At 33.6% G+C, this 27,306-nt stretch overlaps 1 protein-coding gene across 1 annotated transcript; it reads right to left on the reverse strand.

Annotated features, from left to right (window-relative positions):
• Window positions 1-12,046: 12,046 nt before the first annotated feature.
• LOC137400533 (uncharacterized) lies at window positions 12,047-24,167 on the reverse strand. Its single transcript, XM_068086858.1, has 6 exons — window positions 24,056-24,167; window positions 23,462-23,595; window positions 20,938-21,089; window positions 20,432-20,572; window positions 13,257-13,367; window positions 12,047-12,070 (listed from the first exon to the last, which is right to left on the reverse strand). The coding sequence occupies exons 1-6, from the start codon at window positions 24,121-24,123 to the stop codon at window positions 12,047-12,049; spliced, it is 630 nt and encodes a 209-aa protein (XP_067942959.1). The 5' UTR covers window positions 24,124-24,167.
• Window positions 24,168-27,306: the final 3,139 nt, after the last annotated feature.

Raw genomic sequence — 27,306 nt, forward strand, 5'->3', positions numbered from 1 at the left:
CATTCTAATTATCTTACAGCTTACCAACTTATGTATCTGGTTAATCGTCTTTATTGTCATAGTAACGTACGCAAACCAAACCAAAATAAGTATGATAAAAATAAATATAGATATAAATATACTAAAATAATAGATATAAATAAATATGAAATAAAATGTTTCTTTGTTGATGTTACTAAACTAATATACCAATTAAGATTTAGACAATTTTATATGTAGTAGTTGTCGGCAAATGTTTTTTCATTTTATAATTCTATGTAACGATTTTTTATTAAAAACAAGCTGTGTCTACTGAACCAAGCTTTATTAGTTCTTACGGCAAGAGATTTGTCATTGTTGATATTTGCTTTAGGTTTAAACTTAATAAACCTTTGGAGACTATAGAAGCCTATATATACTGCAACTACATTATGTATGTGTATATTGAAGTTTCAAATGTTTATGCTGTTAAAAATTATTTTTGTATTTGACTAACATCAAAAAGATTGTTGGCACATCTGTCTTTGACCCTTCACAACTTCTATAGTTTTACTGGCATAAAACTGATAGTAATATACAGTTCAAAACGTCAGAGAAATTGAAAACTTATCTTTAGTGGTCTCTAATTAAATTTCAACCGCTATCACAATGACTCGCTTTGGTGTAATTCAGTAATTCATGCTCGGCTGTGTGCAGCTCGTGTACAGAGATCTGGGGGTTTGCTAATCGATAAGTAGGAAAGTTAAAGGTTGCATATGGTAGACTGTAAAAAGCATTCTTAAGAATATATACTTGTTAGTTACATAAACTTCCTTTTAGGACTTTGGCTAAAAATACTTGAGATGAACGGGTTAACAAAAAGCCCTTATATAACAAAGTGTAGTGCTAGCTTACTGTGCCCAGCTCTCCCAATAACTTTTTGTATTTTATACAGGCAATGAATTAAAGCCTCGAGTAAATTCTATCGTAATCTTTGTTCACTTTTAGAAGATTTTAGAGTTTCTAGTAACCTAACAATGAGTTTTGATAGAGATTTTAATGCATTACAAGTCTGAATATTATAGATAAGTTCTACCACTTAGTTCTGCCTTCTGTGTGATCTGACTTCCAGAACTTTCCCCATTTTTTAAACTTGATAGCTGAATAAGTGAGAGTTGTTTTGCATATAGAATGCGATTGTTAAGAACATGACGGAAAAATAAATGAATACTTTTTATATCTTTTATTGGAAAAATTGCTCAGCAAAGTTGAACGATGCAAGATCTTTCGATATTGTTCTTTTTAGTTTAAGAAAGTTTAAGTAAAGCACCAAATATTGATATTGTATAAACAGTAGCCTCTTTCGGAGTTTGATATTTAATACTGTTTAACTAACACAAAGGGTGCAAACAGTTTTAAACCCGCTCTTCTAGCAATGAAATTTTTTATTGTAGTTTTGATATTTTGTAGTCAAATTGCAACACTACATAAATTCAATAGCCACACTTAGAAATATAGACTAACTGACTGTTACCTAGTTAATAGAGGCATCTGCAACCAATCAGCAATCTAAGTAAGATGCTTCAATTGAAGCCTCTCAGGAAGATGCTTGCCTTTAATTGAAGTATTTTTTGTGATGTTGGTAGGTTTCGTTCCGTGAACATCACCTCCAGGAGCCGCCGATACACTGGTTAGCCAATGTTACCACCTTTTTTTATAGGAAGCTTTGTTATAGGCGTTTATCATGGTTCAGCAGCATTAGAGCTATCTTCCAAAACTTTAAGTTTCATAAATTTTCTGAAATTGACCAATTGTGATCCACTCTAGTAAGCATATGCCTTAGTAATTAATTTCTTATGTTCACCTTTTTGTATTCCCAGTCTTTTCAATTGATTTCAGAAAGCCAACCACTTCATTCGTCAATCTTGTCGAGTTTACTATTAATGCTTTTTGGCTGATTTTTTATGCCATAAAATGTTGAATAAAATTTAATGAAGCTACATCATGCCATTAAAGGTGAAATCCATATTATCAGTCAGACTCACACAAAGTTTGCAGTTTATTACCAATACTTTTTCTTTGTCTGCCATAAGCTATAGCAAAATATATATCACTAGAAAGGGAATGTTCGCCCCTTAGTTCGGCTATACCAAAACATGATCAAATTCTGATTGGATCGCATTAGTAGCCAAAATTCTTTACAGTTTGCTTGTGCGATATGATCAGATTGATGCCCATCATATACATAGTAAAACCTGCTTCACATTATTTCCAGGTTACTTGTCATATGTCAAACTCAAAGTGGTCTCTTATTTTTAACTCCACTGCATGATATTTTCTTTGTTTGCATTTTAAACCTCAATGGTAATATTGAATTCAGCATTGCTTTATTTTGTTTTATTTTTGATATTTGATGCCTGAACATGCCAGCTATAATGTTTATATAAAAATAGTGGTATTCAATATTTTTATTATTGCATAATGTATCAAGATATGCTGGCCAATATTTCTAAACTTACAATGGTGTACCAAAAAACTGATCTTTGACAATAAAGGCTGTATTCAGTAAGATAATAAAATACTTTATACCGAACTAGATTTAAAAATAATTTTATTTTGATTGTTGAAAGTAATACGTACTTCTTCCTAAAATTTGCTCACTGATATTGTAGTGAAAATGAGCCAACAAAACTGCATAAGCATGTATAAGAGCATTTTCACTAGCGAGCCTACCAGAGGCAATAGATACCAGAATACAAGACTCCTCCGGTTCTATTGTAGCTATTAAATTAGTTGTCACAGTATCAAATATTTGATAGCTCGTAGCCGTTTCATTTCCAACTTGTACGCTAGAAGTACGTTGCACCATTGAAGAATCCGTTTGTTCGCCAATCCAAAAGTCAACAAAACCGTCTGCATTTGAGAAAACTCCTACAAGTGACCCATCTCGGTTGTCTACTTGAACTTCTTCGGCAGAGATGGTTTTACTACTGAAAATCCTATGCCCGCAAGGCTCTAGGCAATATAGTTCATTTCTTTGCAAATACAGACAAAAGACCAGTTCAATCTCATTGCTACTCACATTCAACGCGTCTAAGTATATATCTCCATTTTGATTTTTAACGCTGGCATGCAATCGGAGACGCAGCAGTCTCGAGCGAAGCAGCAGCTCAGTCGAGGGTTCAGGCAAGTAAACCCTAATAGGATTTCGTTCATATAAACGACCCGCAGGCTTCGGAAGTTCGTCCATTTTGAAAATGGAGTAATAAAGTTTTACCATTCCCATTAATATTATTGCTCGTTCTGCATGAGACAGACTTTGCTTTACATTAGAACTGAATTCTAAGCAAACCAAGCTTTTAGCAGTGTAGATCTTGCAAAACTTATTCAACGTTGTAGTTCTAGTACGTCCTAATCTTGTTATGTGAAACACGCCATCTCTTCCTACTTTTCCTGCCTCCCATTTCATTTTTCTGCGTATCCTCTGCGGCGTGATATCTTCTAAAACGGTCCCATCAATCTTTGCAAATGTCATTTCTTCATCAGCTGATGCTTTACAACGCCTACTCAGTGTCATTGTGTCTTCAAAATTCTTCAGACCACCCTTTGCTTTTAAAATTTTGCTGCGGTTTAAATCGTAGAATGTAACTGTTTCTGCTGAGGGCTGAACTGTTATTTTGTAAATTTCTTTAATGCAATCATTGTCTTCACAAAACACATTGAGTGACTCTAACCAGTACTGATTCGCAGCTTTCGCTCTTATGAAAATTTTCTTACAACCCATCAATGGTTCTAATGGATGCCGTGAAAGCTTTGCGCGATTCATGTTTGATTCATCTTTGTTGGTGCTATCACGCAATGCATCGACTGTAGGATTTATTATAGTTGATGTTTGTTTACTAAGCAAGTCGGGCCTGTTGCAAGCTCCTATTGTCAAAAGATTTCTTTCTTCTAGTGATGAGGAAAGTGTATCATCTTCAGAATCAGATTGTCTTGAAGGAGGAGCAGCGTGTTTAGGGTTTATGGCGGGAATTTTGATTACGAAGGGCTGTACTGGAGATTTCATTTGATATATGTTTGTTCTCTCAGGGGTCTTCTTACAACTTGGTCTAATTGTATTTTCTTTTGAGTTTTTTGGATTTTGTTGCGTAGTCATTCTCTCAATTAATGAGCTTGCCTAAAAATGCAATGAGATAAAATTCCATCACTTTTTTGGTATTCCAGCTCTATCTTATATGGACTTTGTATATATCTCAAACTTACACGTAAGTATTGAATATATTGCACGTGAACACCAAAATGGAGCTTGTTTAACAAGTCATCATAACGATATCGTGATATGAGTACATATCTGCCTCGGCATATGATACTCTAAAGCATGTTTGACATATATTTATTAAACATCTCTGTCTATAGTTTTCATAGTTAAATTTGATAATACTAAAATATACAAATGTTCAATTCTATACTATAAGTACACAGTAGATGACTGAGCATGTGATCTGGTGTTTTGTACTGGTTGATGATGAGCAGAATGATGTTTGTTTTATATACATCACAGTTTCAAACTTGACCAATTGGTCAAGTTTAAAACTGTGATGTATATAAAACAAACATCAATCTACAAAACTTATAAGTTTTGTAGATTTTAATCGTGAAACATTTTGGTAATCAAATCACTTCCAACATCAAAAATCACAAATGATGGAAAAAGATTCATACTTTGTTATAAAATCTACTGAAACTTTGTGTTAGACTATTTTTAAAACTAGCTTCCCATTACATAATTGTGAAAACTCACAGCTCGACTATTTTCCTCTATCCATGAGGACACAGTGGTGCCAGCTCTGTCGATCATTACTTGTTGAAAGTCTTCTATCACATCATGTACTATAATAAGATTTTCGATGTTGCGAATTATTATGGCTGCCACTAGCTCCATCATCTGTGAAAAATAGACAAATCAGCGCAGTGTTAATGAAAAGAAGTCATTAGGAATAAATATACGAAGAGGTATGGTAGAGCTCGAGTCTTCTTAAAATTAAGGACGGTGAAAAATGTATTGCTGATTTTCAGAGGTAGTAGAGACATGTGTGAGACATGGGTGATTACGGCAGGTAGCAGTTTTTAGCTTTTTTCAAAATGCTAAGCATGATTAATGGAAGATGCATAAATTTCAAGTTTTAGTAGCACAAAGTGTAAGAAAGTGCATTTAAAAAGACAATTAAATAATAAAAACCTTATTTTAAGCTTCAACAAAGATAAAAACTTGTTTACAAAACGACCTGGTATCAAATCAAAATCACGCCAAATCAAAATCATATCAAATCATATCAAATCAAAATCAAGTCCAAAGCAGATCTTTTATCAACTATGGCTCTAAAAACTCTACAAAAATATGTACATCGCTTTATCTAACCTAAACTAAGATTACGGAGTTCGCAAAAACAACCCAGCCATATAACGTCTCATCAATATCAACGTATTTCCAAATTTTTAAGATTAGTTCTGTATATAATACGATAATCAACGCCTTTGAGTAGAAAGTAACTCCTAGCCGATATTAATTTTTCAGTTCAGCTTTTGTTTTTGTTGTATTTGTGTATGTTTCTGTGTACTGTGCTTGAAAAGTTTGACTTGGAACCACTCCAAATAAAGTTCCTAAAAGTTCAACTAAAGTTCCTAGGAAAAAACTAACAAAGTAATGAACCATCAAATACAGACTCTATGTACTAAAAGCATAAATGATAGGTTAACCAGCCAATGAGCAAACAGCCTTACGTCATGTGAACAAGTTCAAAAACTGGAGACAAATTATGATGCAACACCGTGTGAATTACCAATTGCTCTAATAGTGACTCACTAGCAAAGCGCCAATAACTTTCTTCACCATCAACTTTAGTAACTTTTGTAGCATTTAATGTCTTAAAAATATTTCAGCATCTAGATTAATTCTATAATTTAAATTTAGTTTTTAATACTTTTGACTTTATCAGCACAATGCGTGTATTTACTACATTAATATAAACACAACTCACAGCAGCAATTTTCAGCCAAGATGGAGTCTTGTCCGCAAATATATCTACATACAATAGTTCCACAGCTCGCCTCGTACAACAATGAGTTCGACTTTTGGAGAAGTTAGCAAAGCCCTCTATGTAATCTGCATCTTGAGAGTGCAGGCTTCTCTGTACTGCCAAATAAAGTTCATGACAATTTGTGCAAAATGTGTGAAAATTCTGCAAAAAATATTGTATAAAATCTATTTTACTCGTTTCTTGAAGTTTATTGACTATTCAGGAGGAGCTTTTCCAGTACATATAGATAGAGTAATATCATATGCCAATTTGTGAAGGTACAATTTTTAAGAACAGATAATTTAATAAATGTACGTCTTCACCATTAGAATCAGAGCAGGCCAAAAAACATTTGCATAAAAACAGGTCATCGCAGCTTTATATACTAGCTGAAGACTTATCAGATAATTTTACATGAGCGCAAAAGCACACTTTTTATAAATTTATGTTTTATCATAAAATGACCATAAGCCTTCTTGTAATGCTCAAAATGGCCAGCATCTTGTAATGCTGAAATAGTGAGTGTAATAGCAGCCAGCTTAGTTGCAGTCATGTCATAACACAATAGTTCAGTAGGGCCAAAAGTTCAAAATCTGCTGATCGTATGAATATTCAGTGTCTCTCAGCAAGATACAGATTGTAGATTGTATAATGGTTTCGCAATGTTTAATTTTAGTAAATATTTGAACCTTTTTAACAACAGTTATGCAGAGCAGTGTGCGGAGAGGTGTGCGGAGCGGTGTGCGGAGCGGTGTGCGGAGCGGTGTGCGGAGCGGTGTGCGGAGCGGTGTGCGGAGCGGTGTGCGGAGCGGTGTGCGGAGCGGTGTGTAGAGCGGGGTGCAGAGTTGTGTGTGGAGCGGTGTGTAGAGCGGTGTGTAGACGGATAGACGGATAGACGGATAGACGGATAGACGGATAGACGGATAGACGGATAGACGGATAGACGGATAGACGGATAGACGGATAGACGGATAGACGGATAGACGGATAGACGGATAGACGGATAGACGGATAGACGGATAGACGGATAGACGGATAGACGGATAGACGGATAGACGGATAGACGGATAGACGGATAGACGGATAGACGGATAGACGGATAGACGGATAGACGGATAGACGGATAGACGGATAGACGGATAGATAGATATTGCCAAAGTCAATATATAGATATACTCTGTCTATATGTCTATTCTGCCTGTATGTCTGTTTTAGTCAATAACCTATTGTTATAAGACATGTCATCTTATCATGCAGGAATGTTCTCATGCTAGAGGCTGTACAGCGTGAGATGACTGATCTGCAGTGTGACTATACTTTAAAAGAGAAACTCTAGAACAATCTAGAAGAACTGACAAATTTTATGAACTAGAAATTCTTAAAAAACTAGAAATCAGCCCATGACCTGATAATAATGGAAAAAAGTGGCAGTGCTGGTTATATATTAATTAAAGCTGCAGGCCTAACCTACTGTAATGTATGTAGTTTAACAACAACAATAAGGAAATATGTTTATTATATCTATGTAATGCAAAATTAGAAGTAAAATGGCAAGCTACTGTGTACTATGCACAGTTTGAAGGTTGGCTGTGTTGAATGTAGAATGGTTTTGATAGCGATCTTTAACAGAAAGCAAGTATGAGCGTTCACGCGTCTGGAAGTTCTCAGCAAATTGGAGCAAGAAAAATGTTCGCGTCATAAAGGAGCATTGTAATTCGGCCCTAGCTTGTGCGTAAGCTGTAAAAAGTTTCGGCTAACATTTTAAATAATTTAATGAAACCTTTGGTGATTGGACAAAAAACATAGGCTGATAAACTGTGTACCACAATTTCATACCTCTAAATCGGTCTACGCCTTAAACGGTCTATGTTTATTACAGAAACCTTCGGATAAATTCGATTACAAGTAAACAATGCCATAGACTGGTGAAATGAGCAGGTTTTCTCATGAAATGAGCACTGCTAAATAGTTCTACTATCTGTTGCACGGCTTTATTGGCGTATCATAGGCCGGTATTAACTTTTATTAAACCAAGCTTATCAAGCGTTTTGTGGCGATTTTCAGCCAAATTAATCTGTCTAATTATATATAATCCGATCAGATGGGTAAGTTTTAAAATACTGTCAAAAATTTACAAAGATTTGGTAACATATCTTATATGTGTTTTGTATCGTTATTATTATATTTTAACGACTCTACAAAACGATAGTTGAACTTGTTGATGAGATTTCAAAACAAGGGTTTGCGACGCTGTTGATGAATAATTTTCGTAAGTTGTGTGCACATGCATTTATCATAAAAACTCTCAAACTTCGCTCCGCTCGTTTGGTTGTGGGAATTACAGAATGCATCCAAGTTTGTCAACCTAAGAAGCATGGCCATGCAACTATTTGTTCTGTTTGGGTCTACATACATTTCTGAACTAACTTTTTGATCATAAGCTACATTCTAGTGTAACTGGTGTGCACCTGCAGTCTTCGCGAAGAATCTCTACATCAGCTGTGCAAGCAGAAAACTTGTTCAAACAACTTGTTGACAACTTCGACCGACACCAGATGTCTCATTGACTTTAGTAGATAATGAAGTATGATTAGAACATTATTATAAATTGATAAATTCTTCATGTACTTTTTGGTATATATTCTTTGTAAAGTTTAAACCTTACATTGAACACAATTTATTATTTTATTTCATGCTTAGCGAATAAACATGGGATTGGATAGCGATTCAATACTAGCCGTGTAATAATTCAGTTCACCGAAAACTTTAATTTCTGACAGCTGACTCACCGACTGGAGAAATCGCCCAATTTGCATCAGACTGATACGAGCCATTGCTACCTTGCAAACACGATTGCTGGATCCACTAGTTATATGTATGCGTGTCTAAAAAGCCCATCAGCTAATTATAAAGCTTGCTCTCACAGGTGACGGCATGTTTAAGTAGATATGCTCGTAATCTCTAGAAGTATTGGAGAGACTTTGCACATTGTTTAAATTAATATTTATGGCCTGTTTGAAAATCATGTTGCTGTTCATAACTGATCTATTCCTCAGTTTCGGTAAGAGCTCTCAATCTTATAATAGGAGATCACCATTTCTTAGCAAACCTACACAGATGCGGGTTTGCAATTATTTTGCAAAGTAATATGCCTTTCGATATTCTGACACTGTAAGCTGATCAGATTGTTTATGGCGCTTTGATATTCAACATCATTTACCATTTATTTTGTAGAAAATTGAGTTTATCAAGCTACCTTTATATGCCACACTTCTGTGTTAAATTGGGCATGTCGATGTTGAAATAGTTTATCTCGATCTTGTTCAAATAGGCCTTCTCGGTGTTGATCTTTAGACCACGTCACCAAGCACATTAAAATAACTTTCCTTCTTTGACGGTTTCATGCAAGTTTATCAGTCTGATCCTTGTAATAAGCAATAATGTTTTTAAACAAACATCTAGGTATCCTCCACTAGTTTTGCAAGCCAATGGAAAGCACACTATCCAAACAATATTTCAAAGGTTGTGAGCAGATGACTATTTTTATGATACTTTTGATGCCAGTCCGGCCTGCTCCATTCTAACTTTGCAATGTTAGCAAACTCATAGGCTCTTTCTTCTCTTGGAACGGCTCTGTTCAACTTCCTTCAGTGTGAACAAATTTTAATCTGATCATTTTTTCTAACACCATCATGATGTTAAGTCATATTTTTGGTAATGAACTTTAGATATAGCACCATTCATTTCCTTTTTTATAACTCGGTGTAAACCTTCTCCATTATATTGATGGTGGCACAAACCTTCTCCATTATATTGATGGTGGCACTTTTCAAGGTCTTGTAATAACAGGCTTTACATTAGGGTCAACCTTGATGGCGTTTTTGTGCTCAAACAGTTTTTGAAAATGGTTCTGGTGCGCAGAGCAAAGATATCCAGTTCAAATAGCACTCATGTATTTAATAACTCCTAGCTGTGTGCATGGGTAGAGGTTAATATAAGTTATTCAACCCAAGCGTTTTCTTCTTTGTGAATAATGTTATTCTCCTAGCGTCATCCAGTTTTATGTGCTTCATGTGCAATTGGAAAAAACTGTTACCACTCAGATTCATAGAAAACCGCAACGTACCTTTAAACCAGATAAAACTTGACTACCAAAATTTAGTCCAATAAGTGCATTATAACAGCAACAAGAAAAATATCCAGATACAAGAGAACACAATTCTAATACTAGTGAAGACAACAAGTACATGTAGCGCTGCAGCAGTCATCGAAGTGTTGCAACTCCATCACTCTAAAATCTTCACTTGAATGTTTTCTAACTATTAAAAGGTAAACTCACTGAATTAATCATAACACGCAGCAGTTAACAGAAGTCTAAACCAAACAAATTCAGAGTAATGCATACAGTCACATCTATAAATCTCAGTGTCTATTGGTCATCTGCCTGTTGTCTGTTTTTTTTTGTTTGTTCAGTTAGAGGGATAAAGCTTTAGCTTTGAAAAATCACCTCTGTACTGGATTTGAACTCACGATATTTAAATAGCAAGTCTACTAACAAGCGTGTGTAACCACAAGGCTACATCATTCTTATCACACCCATCGCTCTTATCATAAACTTATGTATACTGTATATCCTTTTCAAGATTGCACAAGCTAAATGTGTGCTTTTTATCGTTATTTAATATAATGGGCCATCGAGTTAAAATATGCCCCTGTTATACAGTTTTTTGCCTTACAAAATGGAACTCAATGTTTTTTCGTTCTCACCATACGAAGACAAAATATTTTTCAATTTTTTGCTTCTTTACGATATCAACAAAAAATTCTATAAAAAATTCAATTTGGCAGTTGATGTGCTGATTATGTCAAAATAACAAAGATGTCAATGTGTTATCCGCCAAAATCTCTTTCACAACGCCTGAAAGAAATTGGATGGTGATAAAACAAAAGAAACAGGTGATTTTAGCAGATGACAAAGTTGAAGTTAAGCTTAGTAAAATACATACTAAAACTTAACTTTAAGTGTGTGTTTAGTAAATTAAATTCATTTAAGTTAAATTCAATATTTATGTTATACATCTGTCTCAAAGGTAAGAACTCCCTATACTGTACGTATACTGCACATAGTGCATTGTAATGCTAAATAGTATTGCAGATCATAACCAATAAATACACTGAAGGTACAATATACAATTAAATTTACTAAGGTTAAAATATTATTTTGTTGCCAATTTTTAATATGTACTGAATGTACATAAAACTTTGATGATTTTTACCAGAAGGTGTTTGCAATAGATAATTACTAGAAGTTTCTATACTGCTTTATACGACATTCTCGCCTTATGTCAACACTGAGACAAATTAAAATCATATAGTTATATACCAAATCATTTTTTCGTTTTAACCGTAGCAAAACATATTTCATTTAGCCATTTCTTGCCAATTATTTCACATTTACATTTAAACACCTTTACATTTGTTTTATTTTTCTCCTAATTTATTTCAATTGCACAAAATAGTGAGTGTGGCTTAGGTCTAATGAGGAGAAGCTGGTCAAACTGTACGAAAATAATATACATTGGCCAAAAAAGCAAATTTTTTAGTTAGTATTGTATTTTTACTCTGATTAGTTGCCGTAGAGTCGACGGAAACCAATCAGAGTAAAGCTATAATAAAATAATTTTGGCCACGATTTGGTCAGTCTTATCTTTAGAGTACCTAAATATGTTACGTATTTGGTGATTGGTTAGTTTCTAAAATTTGGTCTCCAAATGATTAGGATGACGTCTCAAACACTGTATAAATTGCTTAGTATAAATTTTATATCAAACAGTTGTTTCATCAAATAATCTTGTCATGAAAACACCTCTCAAAAAGACAGGAAAAATTGTAGGTAATTACGCATTTCAGAAAGGCTTGTATAATACATGTCCTGGTCTGCTGCAGAAAGTGTTTGGTTTTCCTCCAGAAAGTCATGCAGAGTTATAAGGTTCTCATAATAGACGTTCTGATCAGAACCAGTTGCATTTTGTAGCCTGAAAAAAACAATGATAGTTTGTTGCTCACAAAGAATATCTTAAGCTTTAAGTTAATGTGCAACTAGTTGGCTAATGTGCTGTCGCAGAATGTTAAAAACCAATCTATATTGGTTGGTTTAATCAACATTGATTAATCCCATTTTTGTCACTGTGCATATGCGCACATCTGTGAGTGATATCTTTTAAAACTTGATCTGGTTCTTGAAAATCAGCCTCCTAACTGCCTGCCTGGGGGCTATCTGATCGAAGGGAAAAAATCCTGCACTCTGCCAGCTAATTACTGCTATAAAAATAATATATCAATAAATCAATAAACGTTGCTATTTAATGAGTCAATCTTGAAAATAATGATAGTAGTGGAAGATTAGCAATAACGAAAAGGTCTCGCTGTTAGCCTGTGCTTTAGCCCAGCAGGATAAATGCATAAACTTCTATCATAAGCGTCTATCTTCTTTAATATATTCCTTACAGAAGCATTTCCACCAATGTTTTACTTTTAATAGACATTTGTGAGCATAAATGTGCAAAAAACCCATGCAGTACACAGCTAAAACTGTCGGGCTTTAACTGTACCTGTCATAGTTTATAAAAAACTCATCAACTTTTCATTTTAAAATGTGTAAGTATACATGTAAGATTTCCATAGATATACAAGTAAGTTTTCCATGAATACACCTGTAAGTTGTCCATAAATATACATATAAACTGTCTATAAATATACAAGTAAGTTGTCTATAACTATACATGTAAGTTGTTCATAGATATACATGTACGTAGCCAATAAATATACCCATAAGTTGTCTATAAATATACATGTAGGTTTTCTATAAATATATATGTGAGTTGTTCATAGATATACATGTAAGTTGTTTATAAATATTTTTATATGTAAGTTGTCCATAAGTGTAAATTTAAGTTGTCTATAAATATACATTTAAGTTTTCATAAGTAAACATCCAAGTTGTTCACAAATTTGAGTTGTTAAAACTGGTTTATGTTGTTTATACGCAGATCTGATCAGCCCCTTGCATAAAAATACATTTTCTGAATTATAAAACTAATGCGGATGCAATGAGCAAGAGCCATCTTAGAATTATGCTTTTAATGCCTAAACTATGTTTGAAGTTTGTAAATGGACAAACTATCATTTACTAAACAGTGTAATCGTCGCTTGTAAATTTACCTGCGCAAAATGAAGGCTTTCAAAATATCTCTGATCAAAATATTGGCTGATAATGCAGCCTGCTGCATCGTGAATCCGTATGATATCTTCTGCTGTTACTCTGAAGAAGCTCTTCAACAATTATAGCAGTGTTTGATTGTTAGACATGACTGGTATTTGAAAATACAATTATTGCTAGTACTTTTAAAATAACTATTTAAAGATTGACAGTCAAACATTCCATTCGGACGTAAGGAAAACTGCAACTCTGTAAGTAGAATTTAACAATCCTCTTAAGTTAATCTTACGCATATGACATATAGCTACACAACATCTTAGTGTGAGAGAAAATTGACAAATTAGCAAACAAATCTTACTATTTACTTTTTCAGCCCTTATTGTTAATCTCAAAATAGGATAAAACAGGTGCCCTATAAATAGATTATATTTCTTGAGAATACTATTTATGATAGAGTGTATAAAAAGCTTGCTTCTCAAACATTCATAATAACATACATTATGTGAAATAATAAAAAAAGGTAAGTCTATGCTATAAATGACAAGGGATATAAAACAATTACCAAGTAACCCATAATTACAATCACCATTGTTATTTAGCTGCGAAAGGGATAATGGGAACTAAAACGCAGGTTACTCATAAAACAGTTAAAACAGCTTCAACCATATTGATTATACAGGAAGGTAAGTAAAACTTTTATGTATTATATGATTCCACATGCTATGCAGTAAAAGTTGTTAGGTTTGGTAATTGAATGCAAGTCAGACACAACCACTGCAGTTGTCTTGTCAATTACCTTGAAGTCTTCCAAAATAAATCATCGCTTCATGGTGCAGCAAGCAATTAGGTAGAGTCGGTGTTATTTTAATCAAAATTGGCACATTGCTGCCATAAACCTCTTTACTCATTTAGAATTGAGCTTTCTATTAATAATTGTTGATTACTGTCTGCTGGCAAACTAAATTACTGGCCACTTTCATCAACAAGTACAAAAAATGTCAATGTGACAGAATCAGAAAACTTTAAAAATCTTTCCAACAAAGTCTGTTGAGTACAAGTTACCAAAGGTTGATAGACTGAACTCTTGATGCATGATATTTGAGTTTGAATACATAAACCAGACAGTGAAGCTTCACGCCTTTTCAACTGCAACGCTTCACTTTTATTTTAATGATCTTTTTATCATTATTTACCGCTGCCATGTTTTTTTCACAAATCACTTTGTTTGGTCTATATTAAACATTGTTGGGAAAAGCAGAAGGCTAGATGATAAAGGAGAAGCATTCAAGCATAAGACCCAGATATCTTTTTGCTCGAGGGAAAGTTGGCAGGTGACCAATTGCAAAACTTTGGTTTTTGCTCTCACAGATAACAATTATCATAGGTTTTCTAACTTTTACAGATCAACATTGGAATAGCACTTCCATGTACAGACTTTCAAGTTCCACAAGTTGACTACCATCATGCTCCTAGTTCAATAAACTGTTATTAGCAACATTAGAAAAGGTTAGGGAAACATGGGTGATATGGACCATACAGGTGATATGGGACCGTTGACCTCTCACTAAGCACAACTACGGAAGAAAACAAAGATTAGAAGGTCAAGGTTAAAAAGCATGACCTCCTGTAAAATAGACTCTTCCTTGGGAAAAAAATGTGTTTATGTTAAAGCAAGAAAAAAGAATTTTTGAAATTTATAATAAAAGAAGTAAATTTTCTTTGTTACTATCTTGGTAAACATATCATTATATTTGATTTATGATATGTTTGGTAGTTGTAAAGCATGTAAAAAGTGCTACAGTATTTTTACATTTATATAATTTCAAGTGAGAATCTTATACCATTTTTTCTAAAGAATTAACTTTGGGTGATATGAGCAGGTGGTCCATATTACCCATATCAAATTAATTTTATTGTACAATGAAAACAGTCCATATTTTTAATGAAGTACACTTTTGGCCTCTCTATTTTAGAAAATGTCACGTTATACATCCCGGAAGATTAGGTCACAGTGGTCTGAAGTGGCTCTATCCAGAGCGATGTAGTGTGTCAAATATGGTACACAGATTTGTAACGCTTCGTGAGATGATGGAATTCCTGGCTCAACTTTATTAGGAAGATTATTTATAAATTCTGCTGTAGGGGAAGATCACAATTGGAGGAAAGTCTATTCATAGAAAAGTGGAAGCTCAATTAATGACACATGTCCTAAAAATAGGGAAGGAGCTGTAGGGCCTGACGGCTAAAGATCTACGAAAACTTGCATATAAGGTATGTGAGGAGAGCAATAGTTTGTATAGGATTTGAACCTACCAAAGTACAATTCATGGATCATTTTAAATATATGTGAAATACAGATAGTTTGTTATAGTTATGTTCTACTACTTCAGCCTGTCTATTAATTTTTCAGCTCGGTGAAAGGTTAGATGTAAGCCAAAACTTTAGCAAGAAAACAGAAATGGTTTGGCGGGAATGGTTAACAAGGCTCGTTAAGAGGCATCTGAAGATCTCAATTTGTTTACTTAAAATTAAATAAATCGTGCCATAATCTTCAGTATAAATGCTGTCGCAAAGTTCTTTGACAATCTAGAACAGAAACAGGTTTAGACTCCTTGAAAACATTTAACATAGATTAAACTGAAATTTCTACAGTTACACAGTGGGGTAAAATCCTAGCAGAAAGGGGCAAAAAGAGAGTCGTAGCTATAGCTGGTGGAGAAAGAGGTTCTAACACAACAGTTACGTGTTGCATGAATGTTACTGGCGCATTTGTGCCTCCCATGTGTATCTATAAATGAATCAGAATGGCTCCTCACCTCATGCGCCAGTACAAACAAATGGAGAATGTTCAGAGTCTGGCTGGGTCAATGAGAATCTCTTTCTGAAATAACTGAAACATTTCCAGAAATTTACCAACAGCTCTCTTGAGAGTCAAGTCTTAATGATTGCTGACAACCATAGCAGCCATATATCTTTGACTATTTGGCAGTTCCTACAAGATAATGGCATAAGGTTTGTCACCATTCCACCCTTTTACCTTGCACCAACTACAACCATTAAATGTTAGTTTTTTAAACCATTGAAGACCGAGTAAGTTGAAAGTGTTCAAATGTGGTTGCTAAATAACCTAGGTAAAGATGTTTCACCAGCTGATGTAGCCAGCATCTTTTATACCGCATATACAACTACTTGCCGCATGGAGTTTGCTGTTTCTGGATTTTGCGCTGCTAGAGTTTCGCCTTTTAAAGAGACATCTTTCTTGATGAAAAGTACAGGAATCCAGAGCATAAAGAACAGCTATTTTGTTCAAATGTACCAATGACTGCTAAAAAATAATTGGCAACATCAACAGCAATACTGAGACACTAATTGCAGCATCTCCTACTAAGTGTGTAGTCACAATACTGACCAAGATTTCTCCAAGGCCCAAGCTTCGACCAATCAGTAAGAGAAACAGACCACGCTCACAAGTAAGTGCAATTTTGGCTCCTGCAAATTCGGCTGCTAATTGGCTCCCAATAAAAACCACATTGCTACAAGAAGAAGCTCAAAAAAGCAAAAGGGAGTCAAGATGGTTCAAAGGGCAAAGACAAACTACTGAAGCAGAAAACAGAGGCGAGTAATAATTGTGCCCAGTGAGAACACTGGGCACATGAAGCATGCACACCTGGACATGGCGTGTATGCGGGGGCACAACTGCGAGTCTGAGAGAGCAGCAGTAATGCCATTCTTAGCAGCAGACGTTTACTTATAATATTAGACTGTATTATTATTATCTCAAATGTATTATGGTATGTTATTACATTTCTAAATAAAATGGTGGTATACTGTAGATGGTAGCCTACTCAATTTAGCAAATTTATTTAATACATATGCTACTATTGCAAAATGTATTGGGTGTCAAAATGTGAAAATCTTTTAATACAGTCTAGCAAAATAGAAAATTTTGCATGTAAAACTGTATGGAATCATGTCACCTATAACAGCATAACAATTTGAGGGAAAATGGAATGCCTAATGTTGCTTGGTACTGCCGCAATAGTTAAGTCTTGGCTCTGACACTCCGTATAAATATGTTTACATGGTAATGCTATATGTCCAAGTAATTTTCCTTCTTAGAAATTTAACCAATTTTGCTCAATACTTAAATGGTTCATATCACCCATGTTTCCCCTAATTGAACTCTGACATTAACTTCTTAGCTAACGTAATTATGCATAAGATGCTCAAGTGGAAGCCTCGTGTTACCATTGTTACCCGGCTCTTAAAACTAATGTAAAAGTAATGCATAACATCATTGTAATTATTGGTAATGCATAACTAAAAAATTATTGCGCAAGTTGTAAGTGGATGCTTCATTTTGTGGTTTGGTAAACAAACTTATATCATAAAACCATATCGAGAATTCTTTCTATAAAGCTCAATAAGAAAAGTTCTAGATTCTTTAGTCAGTTCGTTTAGAATCATTGGTTTATAGTCGATGAAACTCAGAAAAATTTTAAAATTAATCTAAAGAAGTTTGCTTACAATGTTTTCAAGTGTCTAGATTAGATATCAAAGCTTCGTATGAATATTTATTGGTTCTTTAGCAGTGAAACTATCACAATAACTGTAGTCATAGACTACTTACGTGTACCTTAATGTTTCTCGTCAGTTTCCTAGGTCAGCCTAAACTGAATTATCGTGGTAAAGCTTGTTCAGAGTTTTTACTAATTTTTGTCAATGGCAATTCTTTACCCACTAATTTGAAGACTTTAGTCTCAAGTATCTGCAAGTGCTTCAGGTTATCACTAGTTCTTAAAATGTTTGAGCCCCTTGTTTTAAATAAGCTTCGCTTCAATTTAGCAAATTTATTTAATACATATGCTACTATTACAAAATGTATTGAGCACTTCTAGCTAGAGTTGAATCACAGCTTTGGTTCTAAAAATAGTCGACCACAACTGAGCACAAGTGCTGATGAATGTTTATTGATATGTTCCAGAAATCTTCGCTTTCGTTTTTTTGATATTTCTCTCCGCTGCCAAATGGTGATTCCTATTGGTCTTTGATACCTCATGGCTTCTGGCAGTTTATTATTCCTGTTAGGTCTAAGTGAGGGAAGAGGCTAATAGCCAGCATTGAGTTCAGTTGTTCTCGGAGATGTGATTTAATACAGGGGCTTCAACAAAGATTTGCTCCATTTTAGACTTCTGTTCTTTCTCCTTCTGGGTTTCATCGAAGTTTTCTAGATGTGCCCCAACGTTTAAGCTTTCCATTAATAAGCTTACCTAACAAATCACAATTGAAACAAGTGGCACAACTTCATTTTATTAAAAACTGTTGCCTAATTTCAATTAAAATATTAATTTACCATTTGATTAGTTAACAACAAAAATAAAGCCTATGTACATGTATCAAATCATTCTATCACCTACCCAAAACTCAATTAATATATCTAACAGTTATGTAATATTTTTTGATGGTTTTGTATGGAAAGGGTTTTGTTCTTTTTGCTGTGCGGTATAATGATGGTAAGAATATACAAAGCTAACAAACATTAGCTTCAAACTATGAAAGTGTGGAAGTTAGCTTGTCATGCCATCTGCTATTTTAGCACTGAGATAGACTTGATGAAAGGTCTCCATAAATAAAAGATGAATGTCTTCACCGATGTTTTTAGCACATGCCTCCCTGACATTGGTCAAGGTTACAAATGTTGAAACTTAGTCGACTGATTGTCTATTGATTAAATTTTTTAGCTAACTAGCTGTGCTACCCGGTGTTGTCCGTGTAATAAAAAAGGCTTTGGACAGAAAATTTGATTTGTATTTAACATAATTATTGTGGTGGATGGCGTCCTCCCTTACATTTAGCCAAGCCGATGTACAGCCGAGTCAAGCACAGCCAAGCCAGAGCCGTACCGACTGAAGACCGAGCCGAGCTGGACCGAGCCGAGCCAAGCCGGGCCGTGCCGGGTCTAACCAAGCAGAACAGGGGCGGAGTTTAGCAGCTATATAAGCCCGAACATTTGTCTAGTAGAGCAGAGCTGTTTTGGGCCTGTTCATTGCGTGTCACTTGATTCGTTTCTTGTACACCTTGATGAACTAAGCAGAAATATATGTATTGTACTCATGCACGAGTCTTGTACTAGTGGAGGAAAGTGAAGGTCGCACAAAACCTTTACAATATAACATTTGCCATTCTTTGCCAACTTTTAAACTACATATCACAAAAGGAGTGTTTTGTGTAGTTGAAATAAATTAAGAGATAAAATAAAAACAACTGTAAAGGTTTTAAAACTTTGTCAAACAACTGTAACCTACAAACTAGTAGCCTGGCATATTGCCAATGGAAAATTCTAGTAAGCAGCTTAATAAGATAGGCTTTTAACGGTGGTAAGCCATGACTTTGCGTCTGCATTGTTGTCCAGCTACAACTATTCTAATAATTGCTGTAGCCGAACAATCAATCCTATAAATGAACGAACTTTGAGAAATATATATATATATATAGATTACTATTGGCAAAAGAAACAGTTTGTTTTCTAACAAGTTTTCTCAGACTAACTCCAACCATTGCAATAATAGTTTCTATGACTAGTTGTTATCCCTAGTTTATATGCTTATGAACTAGAACAGGGAATAATTATAAAAAACATTTTTTTAACACAAATTCATTTGTCAGTTTCATTATCAAAAACTAGCAGTTTGTCGAAGCCAGAAGGAAGAAAAAGCTGAAAGACTTACTCTACACATATAATTGAAACAAAACTTTGGGGCATAGAAGTACTAAAACATTGGGCGGTGCAGCAATTCTTTTAATCTATTGATTTGAGATTCACTATTCCATAAGTTGTCATTTTAAAGCAAAATGTCATATCTACGCTCTCTTTCGTGAAGAGCAAACTAACCGTGTTGGTTGTTGGTATATCTTACCCAATCAGTATATTCTCCATAAAATTAAATAATGAAATAAATTAGTAAAGTTTTATTAATTATTAAAAGAATTATTAAAATATTTTAATAAAATAAGATAGTTGATATTAATAAGTAAATTGTTCAGGTTTTTGTAATTAAATTAGATCTTAGGCTGGCATTGCGCTACTTAAAATTTAAAAGTTGAAAAAAAAACATTAGTTGGAAAGCTTATTACTGCTCTTATGTCCAATGATTTAAAGACAAGTGCTCAAACCCACCAGGTGACCATTTGAATCTATCCATGAGTTAACAGAGTTGTGAGGATCTATGGCTGTATGTTGAAAGTAGCTTGTAACATCAGACACGATAATGAGATGCTTGACATTACGGATAATGATAGCTGCTACCAGCTCCATTACCTGCAAATTAATACTGTGTTTCTGCACTCATAACTCAAGTTAACTTAATGGAATAGGATTTATCATATTAAAGATACAGTGACAAACGTAGTCTATCAATTTTAATTTTGAATTTTGTAAACTTTGAAACTGTATAACCATCTTGCAGTTGTTTTTATTTGTCAAAATCGTAACAAACAAGTATGGCGCATAAATTTATATTATATCATGTTTTGCTCCAAGCTAACACTGACACAGTTAATAAGTTGGCAACCCGTGTGTTAGAACAGTTGTTAGTATGTAATTTGTTATTTAAAATGGTCTAATTGCTGGAATATATATATACATGTACAATAATATAGGTATTTTAGATAAACAAAACTCACCGCAGCAATCTTTAGCCAGGATGTTATCTTTTCCAGGAATACATCTTCAAACAACTTTTTTACAGCTTGCCTTGTAGCATGCAGCGTCTGACTTTGAGAGAAGCTAGCAAACCGCTCTATATATTCTTTATCATGAACACTGAGGCCCTGTACTGGTAAAAATTAATAATAGTGCAATAATAATGCATGGTGCATTAATATTACATAGTACACTTATAATACAAGGTACACTAATAATACATAGTACACTAATAATACAAGGTACACTAGTAATACACGGTCCATTAATAATGCATGCTACACTAATAATACATGGTACACTAATAATACATGGTACACTAATAATACATGGTACACTAATAATACATGGTACACTAATAATACATGGTGCATTAATAATACATGGTACACTAATAATGCATGGTACACTAATAATGTATGGTACACTAATAATACATGGTACACTAATAATGCATGGTACACTAATAATACATGGTGCACTAATAATACATGGTACACTAATAATGCATGGTACCTTAATAATGCATGGTACACTAATAATGCATGGTACACTAATAATGCATGGTACACTAATAATACACGGTCCATTAATAATGCATGTTACACTAATAATACATGGTACACTAATAATACATGGCACACTAATAATACATGGTACATTAATAATACATGGTACACTAATAATGCATGGTACACTAATAATACACGGTCCATTAATAATGCATGTTACACTAATAATACATGGTACACTAATAATACATGGCACACTAATAATACATGGTACATTAATAATACATGGTACACTAATAATGCATGGTACACTAATAATACATGGTGCACTAATAATACGTGGTACACTAATAATACATGGTACACTAATAATACACGGTGCACTATTAATACATGGTACACTAATAATACTTGGTGCACTAATAATACATGGTACACTAATAATGCATGGTACACTACATTAATACGTTGTACACTAATAATACATGATACACTAATAATACATGGTACACTAATAATGCATGGTGCACTAATAATACATGGTACACTAATAATACATGGTACACTAATAATATATGATACACTTATAATACATGGTGCACCAATAATACATGGTACACGAATAATACATGGTACACTAATAATGCATGGTACACTAATAATGCATGGTGCACTAATAATGCATGGTACAGTAATAATACATGGTGCACTAATAATACATGGTACACTAATGATACATGGTACACTAATAATGCATGGTACACTAATAATGCATGGTACACTAATAATGCATGGTACACTAATAATGCATGGTACAGTAATAATACATGGTGCACTAATAATACATGGTACACTAATGATACATGGTGCACTAATAATGCATGGTACACTAATAATACATGGTACACTAATAATACACGGTGCACTATTAATACATGGTACCTTAATAATGCATGGTACACTAATAATGCATGGTACACTAATAATGCATGGTACACTAATAATACACGGTGCACTATTAATACATGGTACACTAATAATACTTGGTGCACTAATAATACATGGTACACTAATAATGCATGGTACACTAATAATGCATGGTACACTAATAATGCATGGTACACTAATAATGCATGGTACAGTAATAATACATGGTGCACTAATAATACATGGTACACTAATGATACATGGTGCACTAATAATGCATGGTACACTAATAATACATGGTACACTAATAATACACGGTGCACTATTAATACATGGTACCTTAATAATGCATGGTACACTAATAATGCATGGTACACTAATAATGCATGGTACACTAATAATACACGGTGCACTATTAATACATGGTACACTAATAATACTTGGTGCACTAATAATACATGGTACACTAATAATACATGGTGCACTAATAATACATGGTACACTAATGATACATGGTGCACTAATAATACATGGTACACTAATAATACATGGTGCACTAATAATACCTGGTACACTAATGATACATGGTGCACTAATAATACATGGTACACTAATAATGCATGGTACACTAATAATACATGGTACACTAATAATGCATGGTACACTAATAATACACGGTGCACTATTAATACATGGTACACTAATAATACTTGGTGCACTAATAATACATGGTACACTAATAATGCATGGTACACTACATTAATACATGGTACACTAATAATACATGATACACTAATAATACATGGTACACTAATAATGCATGGTGCACTAATAATACATGGTACACTAATAATACATGGTACACTAATAATATATGATACACTTATAATACATGGTGCACCAATAATACATGGTACACGAATAATACATGGTACACTATTGAGCATTTTCTGTAGAAAGTGTGAAATTTCCTTAAAACTAATTTCACAGCATAAACAGGCTTATAAAAAGCCATTTTAAAACAAGAGTTCTCTTAAGGAAACAAACTACATGTACAAGGAGTTACCCAGCTGGTAAAGAGAAAGATAATATGCATTCTGATCGTCTGCAGAGAGCGATTGGTTATTTTCCAGAAAATCATGGAGAGTTGTACAGTTTTCATAATATGTGTTCTGATTGGAACCTTTCACTGCTTGAAGTCTAAAAATAAAGAGAGCTATAAGCCTATAACAGAGTTTAACATAATTTATAATTGGTTTTGAAGTCTAAGTTTTCAAGAAAACATCCAACTGGTTACTAATAGCCTCAATTCTGCTAGTGAGTAATCAGACAAACAAAGTATTATATGTTGAGTAAAAACTGATGAAAAATTTCAAACAAAAAAATTCATATTTTTTCTACATTTTACATTAAGTTGCTAGCAAAAATATTTTTTAGCGTCATGCAGTTTTTATAGCCAGCCAATGTTATTAATAGCCTATTTTTACAAAGGTGCAACCGAATCAAGTAAAGAAAATGTTTTCTAAGTCTTATGACCTTTGGTGTACTTATTAATGACAATTGTCACATTCACTACGCCTTCAACACTTAGATTTCTACAAAGTTCATCTATAGAAATCTATTTTATAAGTATACATTAATCGTAGCCGCTTAAATGTACCTGCGCAAGGTGAAGGCCTTCAAGATATCCCCACATAAAGTGCACCCATGATTTGAAGCTTGCTGCATGATGATTTATATTGATGCAGTGTGTAGTCTGAGCTGCTATGCTGTAGGTACATGCATATCATTGACAACAATTTTGTGATTTCTCTCACAACTTACTAGCACTTCAGAGCTGGACAATTATTATTATTAATAGCTATTAGGAAATAGTTCAGTATTCTCAGGCATTATTATCATAGACATTTTAGTTTACGATTACATAAGCAAATCTACTCTATGAATCTTTAGTCACAGAAACTAGACTATATATGAAGTATGATTGTTAGCTGTTATGCTTTATTTGTTTTGCTCAAAGTGCTAAATAAGCAGATGTGAAGCTTGGAAAGCTGCCAAAAAGCTTCCAATACCAAATTTACTGTTTTTAAAGAGGAACCTACACAAAATATTAGTAGAATTTATCAGAAAATATCACTATTTTTCTGTCTTTTGAGATTTGTTTTGATGTTTGAGGTAATCTGACTGACAGGATGTTTCACGATTAAAATTAACAAACTTTGACTGCGGGTGAAACACTCAGAAAAAAGTACATGCAAAATGATGTCACTAGTTGGTATCGGCTATTGCTTTGACGTTATAGTGTTACGCATCTCTATTCTGCCAGTGTCTTTGCAACTATAGATGCAATAATTGCACTTTTGATTGCTCCGAGTTCTTTAACAGCGGTCAGGATTTGTCAATTTTGAACTTAGAATATTTTCACAGTCAGGCCACCTCAAACATCAAATACAATTTCGATCAATAGAAAAATATGGAAAATCTATTAAAATTTTTTGCAAGTTCATCATTAAAGCTAGTCTGTTGCTGATTCTTTATTGAGAGTTAGAGGTATAAGGGTAGCATAGTGTAGTCTGTTTCTACTTCTAAATGAGCTTTGACTCTGAGGCTACTACATGATGAACTGTTGTATTCAAATTTTGAATTAGCCTTTTTTTCATAGAATAACTCATTATGTGAAGTTTGAGTAGCTACCAGTTTTGTTGTTTGATAGGTTTATCTATTTTGAATGCTGCATTTTTATATCACCAAAATACTATTTCCTAGTTGTCGGATTCGGGTACGGTATTTTGTTTAAATCATAACTGTTTATGTCTGAGGCATTGTTTTTTGACTCTGGCATTATAGTCTATTAATTAAAAACAACGGAGCAAAAAAATGATCGGTGTATGACCAGACAGAGATAATATACATATTCATTTAAAAAGGTACAATTTAAAATGTAGTTATTATCATGTACGTTTGTAAATATTGTTTATAAGTCAGTAATAATGAAGACTTCATGAGAACATCAGGTAAGTCCTTAGTTCCATCATCCATCAGTATATAGAGCTGAGCAGTGGTTAATAGACGCTCAGACACAGAGTGGCTACAAGACAGGAATACTGCAATAAAGCATTTGTAATTCATGCAATAATAATTAAAGCAAGACTTCTAAAATATGTTTATTTTTTCATATTCAAAATAGTATTTTATGTTGTTGATCAGGTTGGCAAGACGTGTTATGTTAAAAGTTAGAATAGAAATCTAGTTCTGTTTTATTATTGAACGTGATGTATATGGTGAATTGATTTTTATTGTGTTTAATGCAAACAAAGAACTACCACAAAAATCTACAGTGAGACTTTTGGGAAAGTTGTTTACTGCTTTGTTGTACAGTTGATCACTTCCATTGCAAAGAATGTAACCTGAAATCAAGTTAAAAAAACTTTTGCGAAAAATTCCAGAATATTTCACTTGTTGCTATTTCTGTCATTTTTAGTTTCTAAGAAGAGCAAGTGTAAAGTAATTTTACTTTTTTGTTACAATTTATAATTTAATTGCTGGTGTCTCCCAATCATTAGTTCACTAAAATAATTCAGCTATTGACACTTGAATCAAGTGACCGCTTCTGATTTTTTCTGCAATGTAGTGTAAATAGTCAAGGGTGTTCTTTTGCTAGACAGTTTTAGTGTCACAGACATAAATGAACAAGAACCTTTTAGACAACCATTCACAAGTTCATGATGAAAGTTTTCAGTTATAGTTTTATTGCTAAAAATAAACTATTAACGTTTATATAAAGATTTTTCCTGATCAGCCTCAAACACTACAACCTGTTTTAAACTACCTTTTAAGTTTTTTGAGAATTTTGCTGACTATAAAACAATAGTCCTGAACAGAATAATCCAAAAACCCAGAACTCTTGTTATTGAGCATTATAAAAATAATTTTAAATATTTTCTTGCTTATCAAATCTTAAAATGAAGCGGATAGCTACAACCTACAAAATATGTTTTAGTTATGGAGCACGCACAATCAAAAGTATACCTTTAAAATAACCCAAAGACAAAGAATTCACTCTGAGACGTGTATTTGGTTAGATGCTTTACCTCAAGCCATTCTGTAGATGCTTAAGCTATCTTCTAAGGTGTCACAAAAATGAAGTCGGAGAGGTCAACATCAACTTGAGGTGCTTTGAAGCCTTCTTCAACACAGCCATAGCTTAAATAGCAATACTAAAAGTATAAAATTGTTTTCATACATTCAGTGGTAAATGATTGAATGAGCAAATCAAGAAATGAATCACTGTTATATTTCTCCGTTTTGTGAAAGTCTTGAAAAAGTCTTGCAGTTGTTTTATTAATTCTCTTTGTAATTACCCCACAAGGAAGTTCAGAAGATACAAGTAGATAGACAGACATATATATATATATATATATATATATATATATATATATATATATATATATATATATATATATATATATATATATATATATATATATATATATATATATAGATAGATAGATCCATAGATGGATAAATAGATGTATACATAGATCCATAGATGGATACATAGGTGTATAGATAAATATGTACATAGATAGAGAGATGTATAGATAGATATATAGCTGTATAGATAGATATGTACATAGATGTATAGATGGATATGTAGATAGATGTATAGATAGAAATATATAAATAGATATATAGATACATAGATAGATAGAAAGACAGACAGACAGACAGATAGACAGACAGACAGATAGATGGATAGATAGATGGATAGATGGATAGATAGATAGATGGATAGATAGATAGATGGATAGATGGATAGATAGATAGATGGATAGATAGATGGATAGATAGATGGATAGATAGATAGATGGATAAATAGATAGATGGATGGATAGATGGATGGATAGATGG

The sequence above is a fragment of the Watersipora subatra genome, chromosome 7 (genome assembly GCF_963576615.1).
Source record: "Watersipora subatra chromosome 7, tzWatSuba1.1, whole genome shotgun sequence".
NCBI lineage: Eukaryota > Metazoa > Bryozoa > Gymnolaemata > Cheilostomatida > Watersiporidae > Watersipora > Watersipora subatra.

Coding starts and splice junctions, on each gene's coding strand:
- LOC137400533 (XM_068086858.1), bottom strand. CDS start 24,123: ATGCAGCAAGCTTCAAATCATGGGTGCACTTTATGTGGGGATATCTTG. Junction 13,368..20,431: donor TAGATTCAAATGGTCACCTG/GTGGGTTTGAGC, acceptor TAATTGTTGAAG/AGCTTCTTCAGAGTAACAGC. Junction 12,071..13,256: donor AAAGCCTTCATTTTGCGCAG/GTAAATTTACAA, acceptor TGTTTTTTTCAG/GCTACAAAATGCAACTGGTT.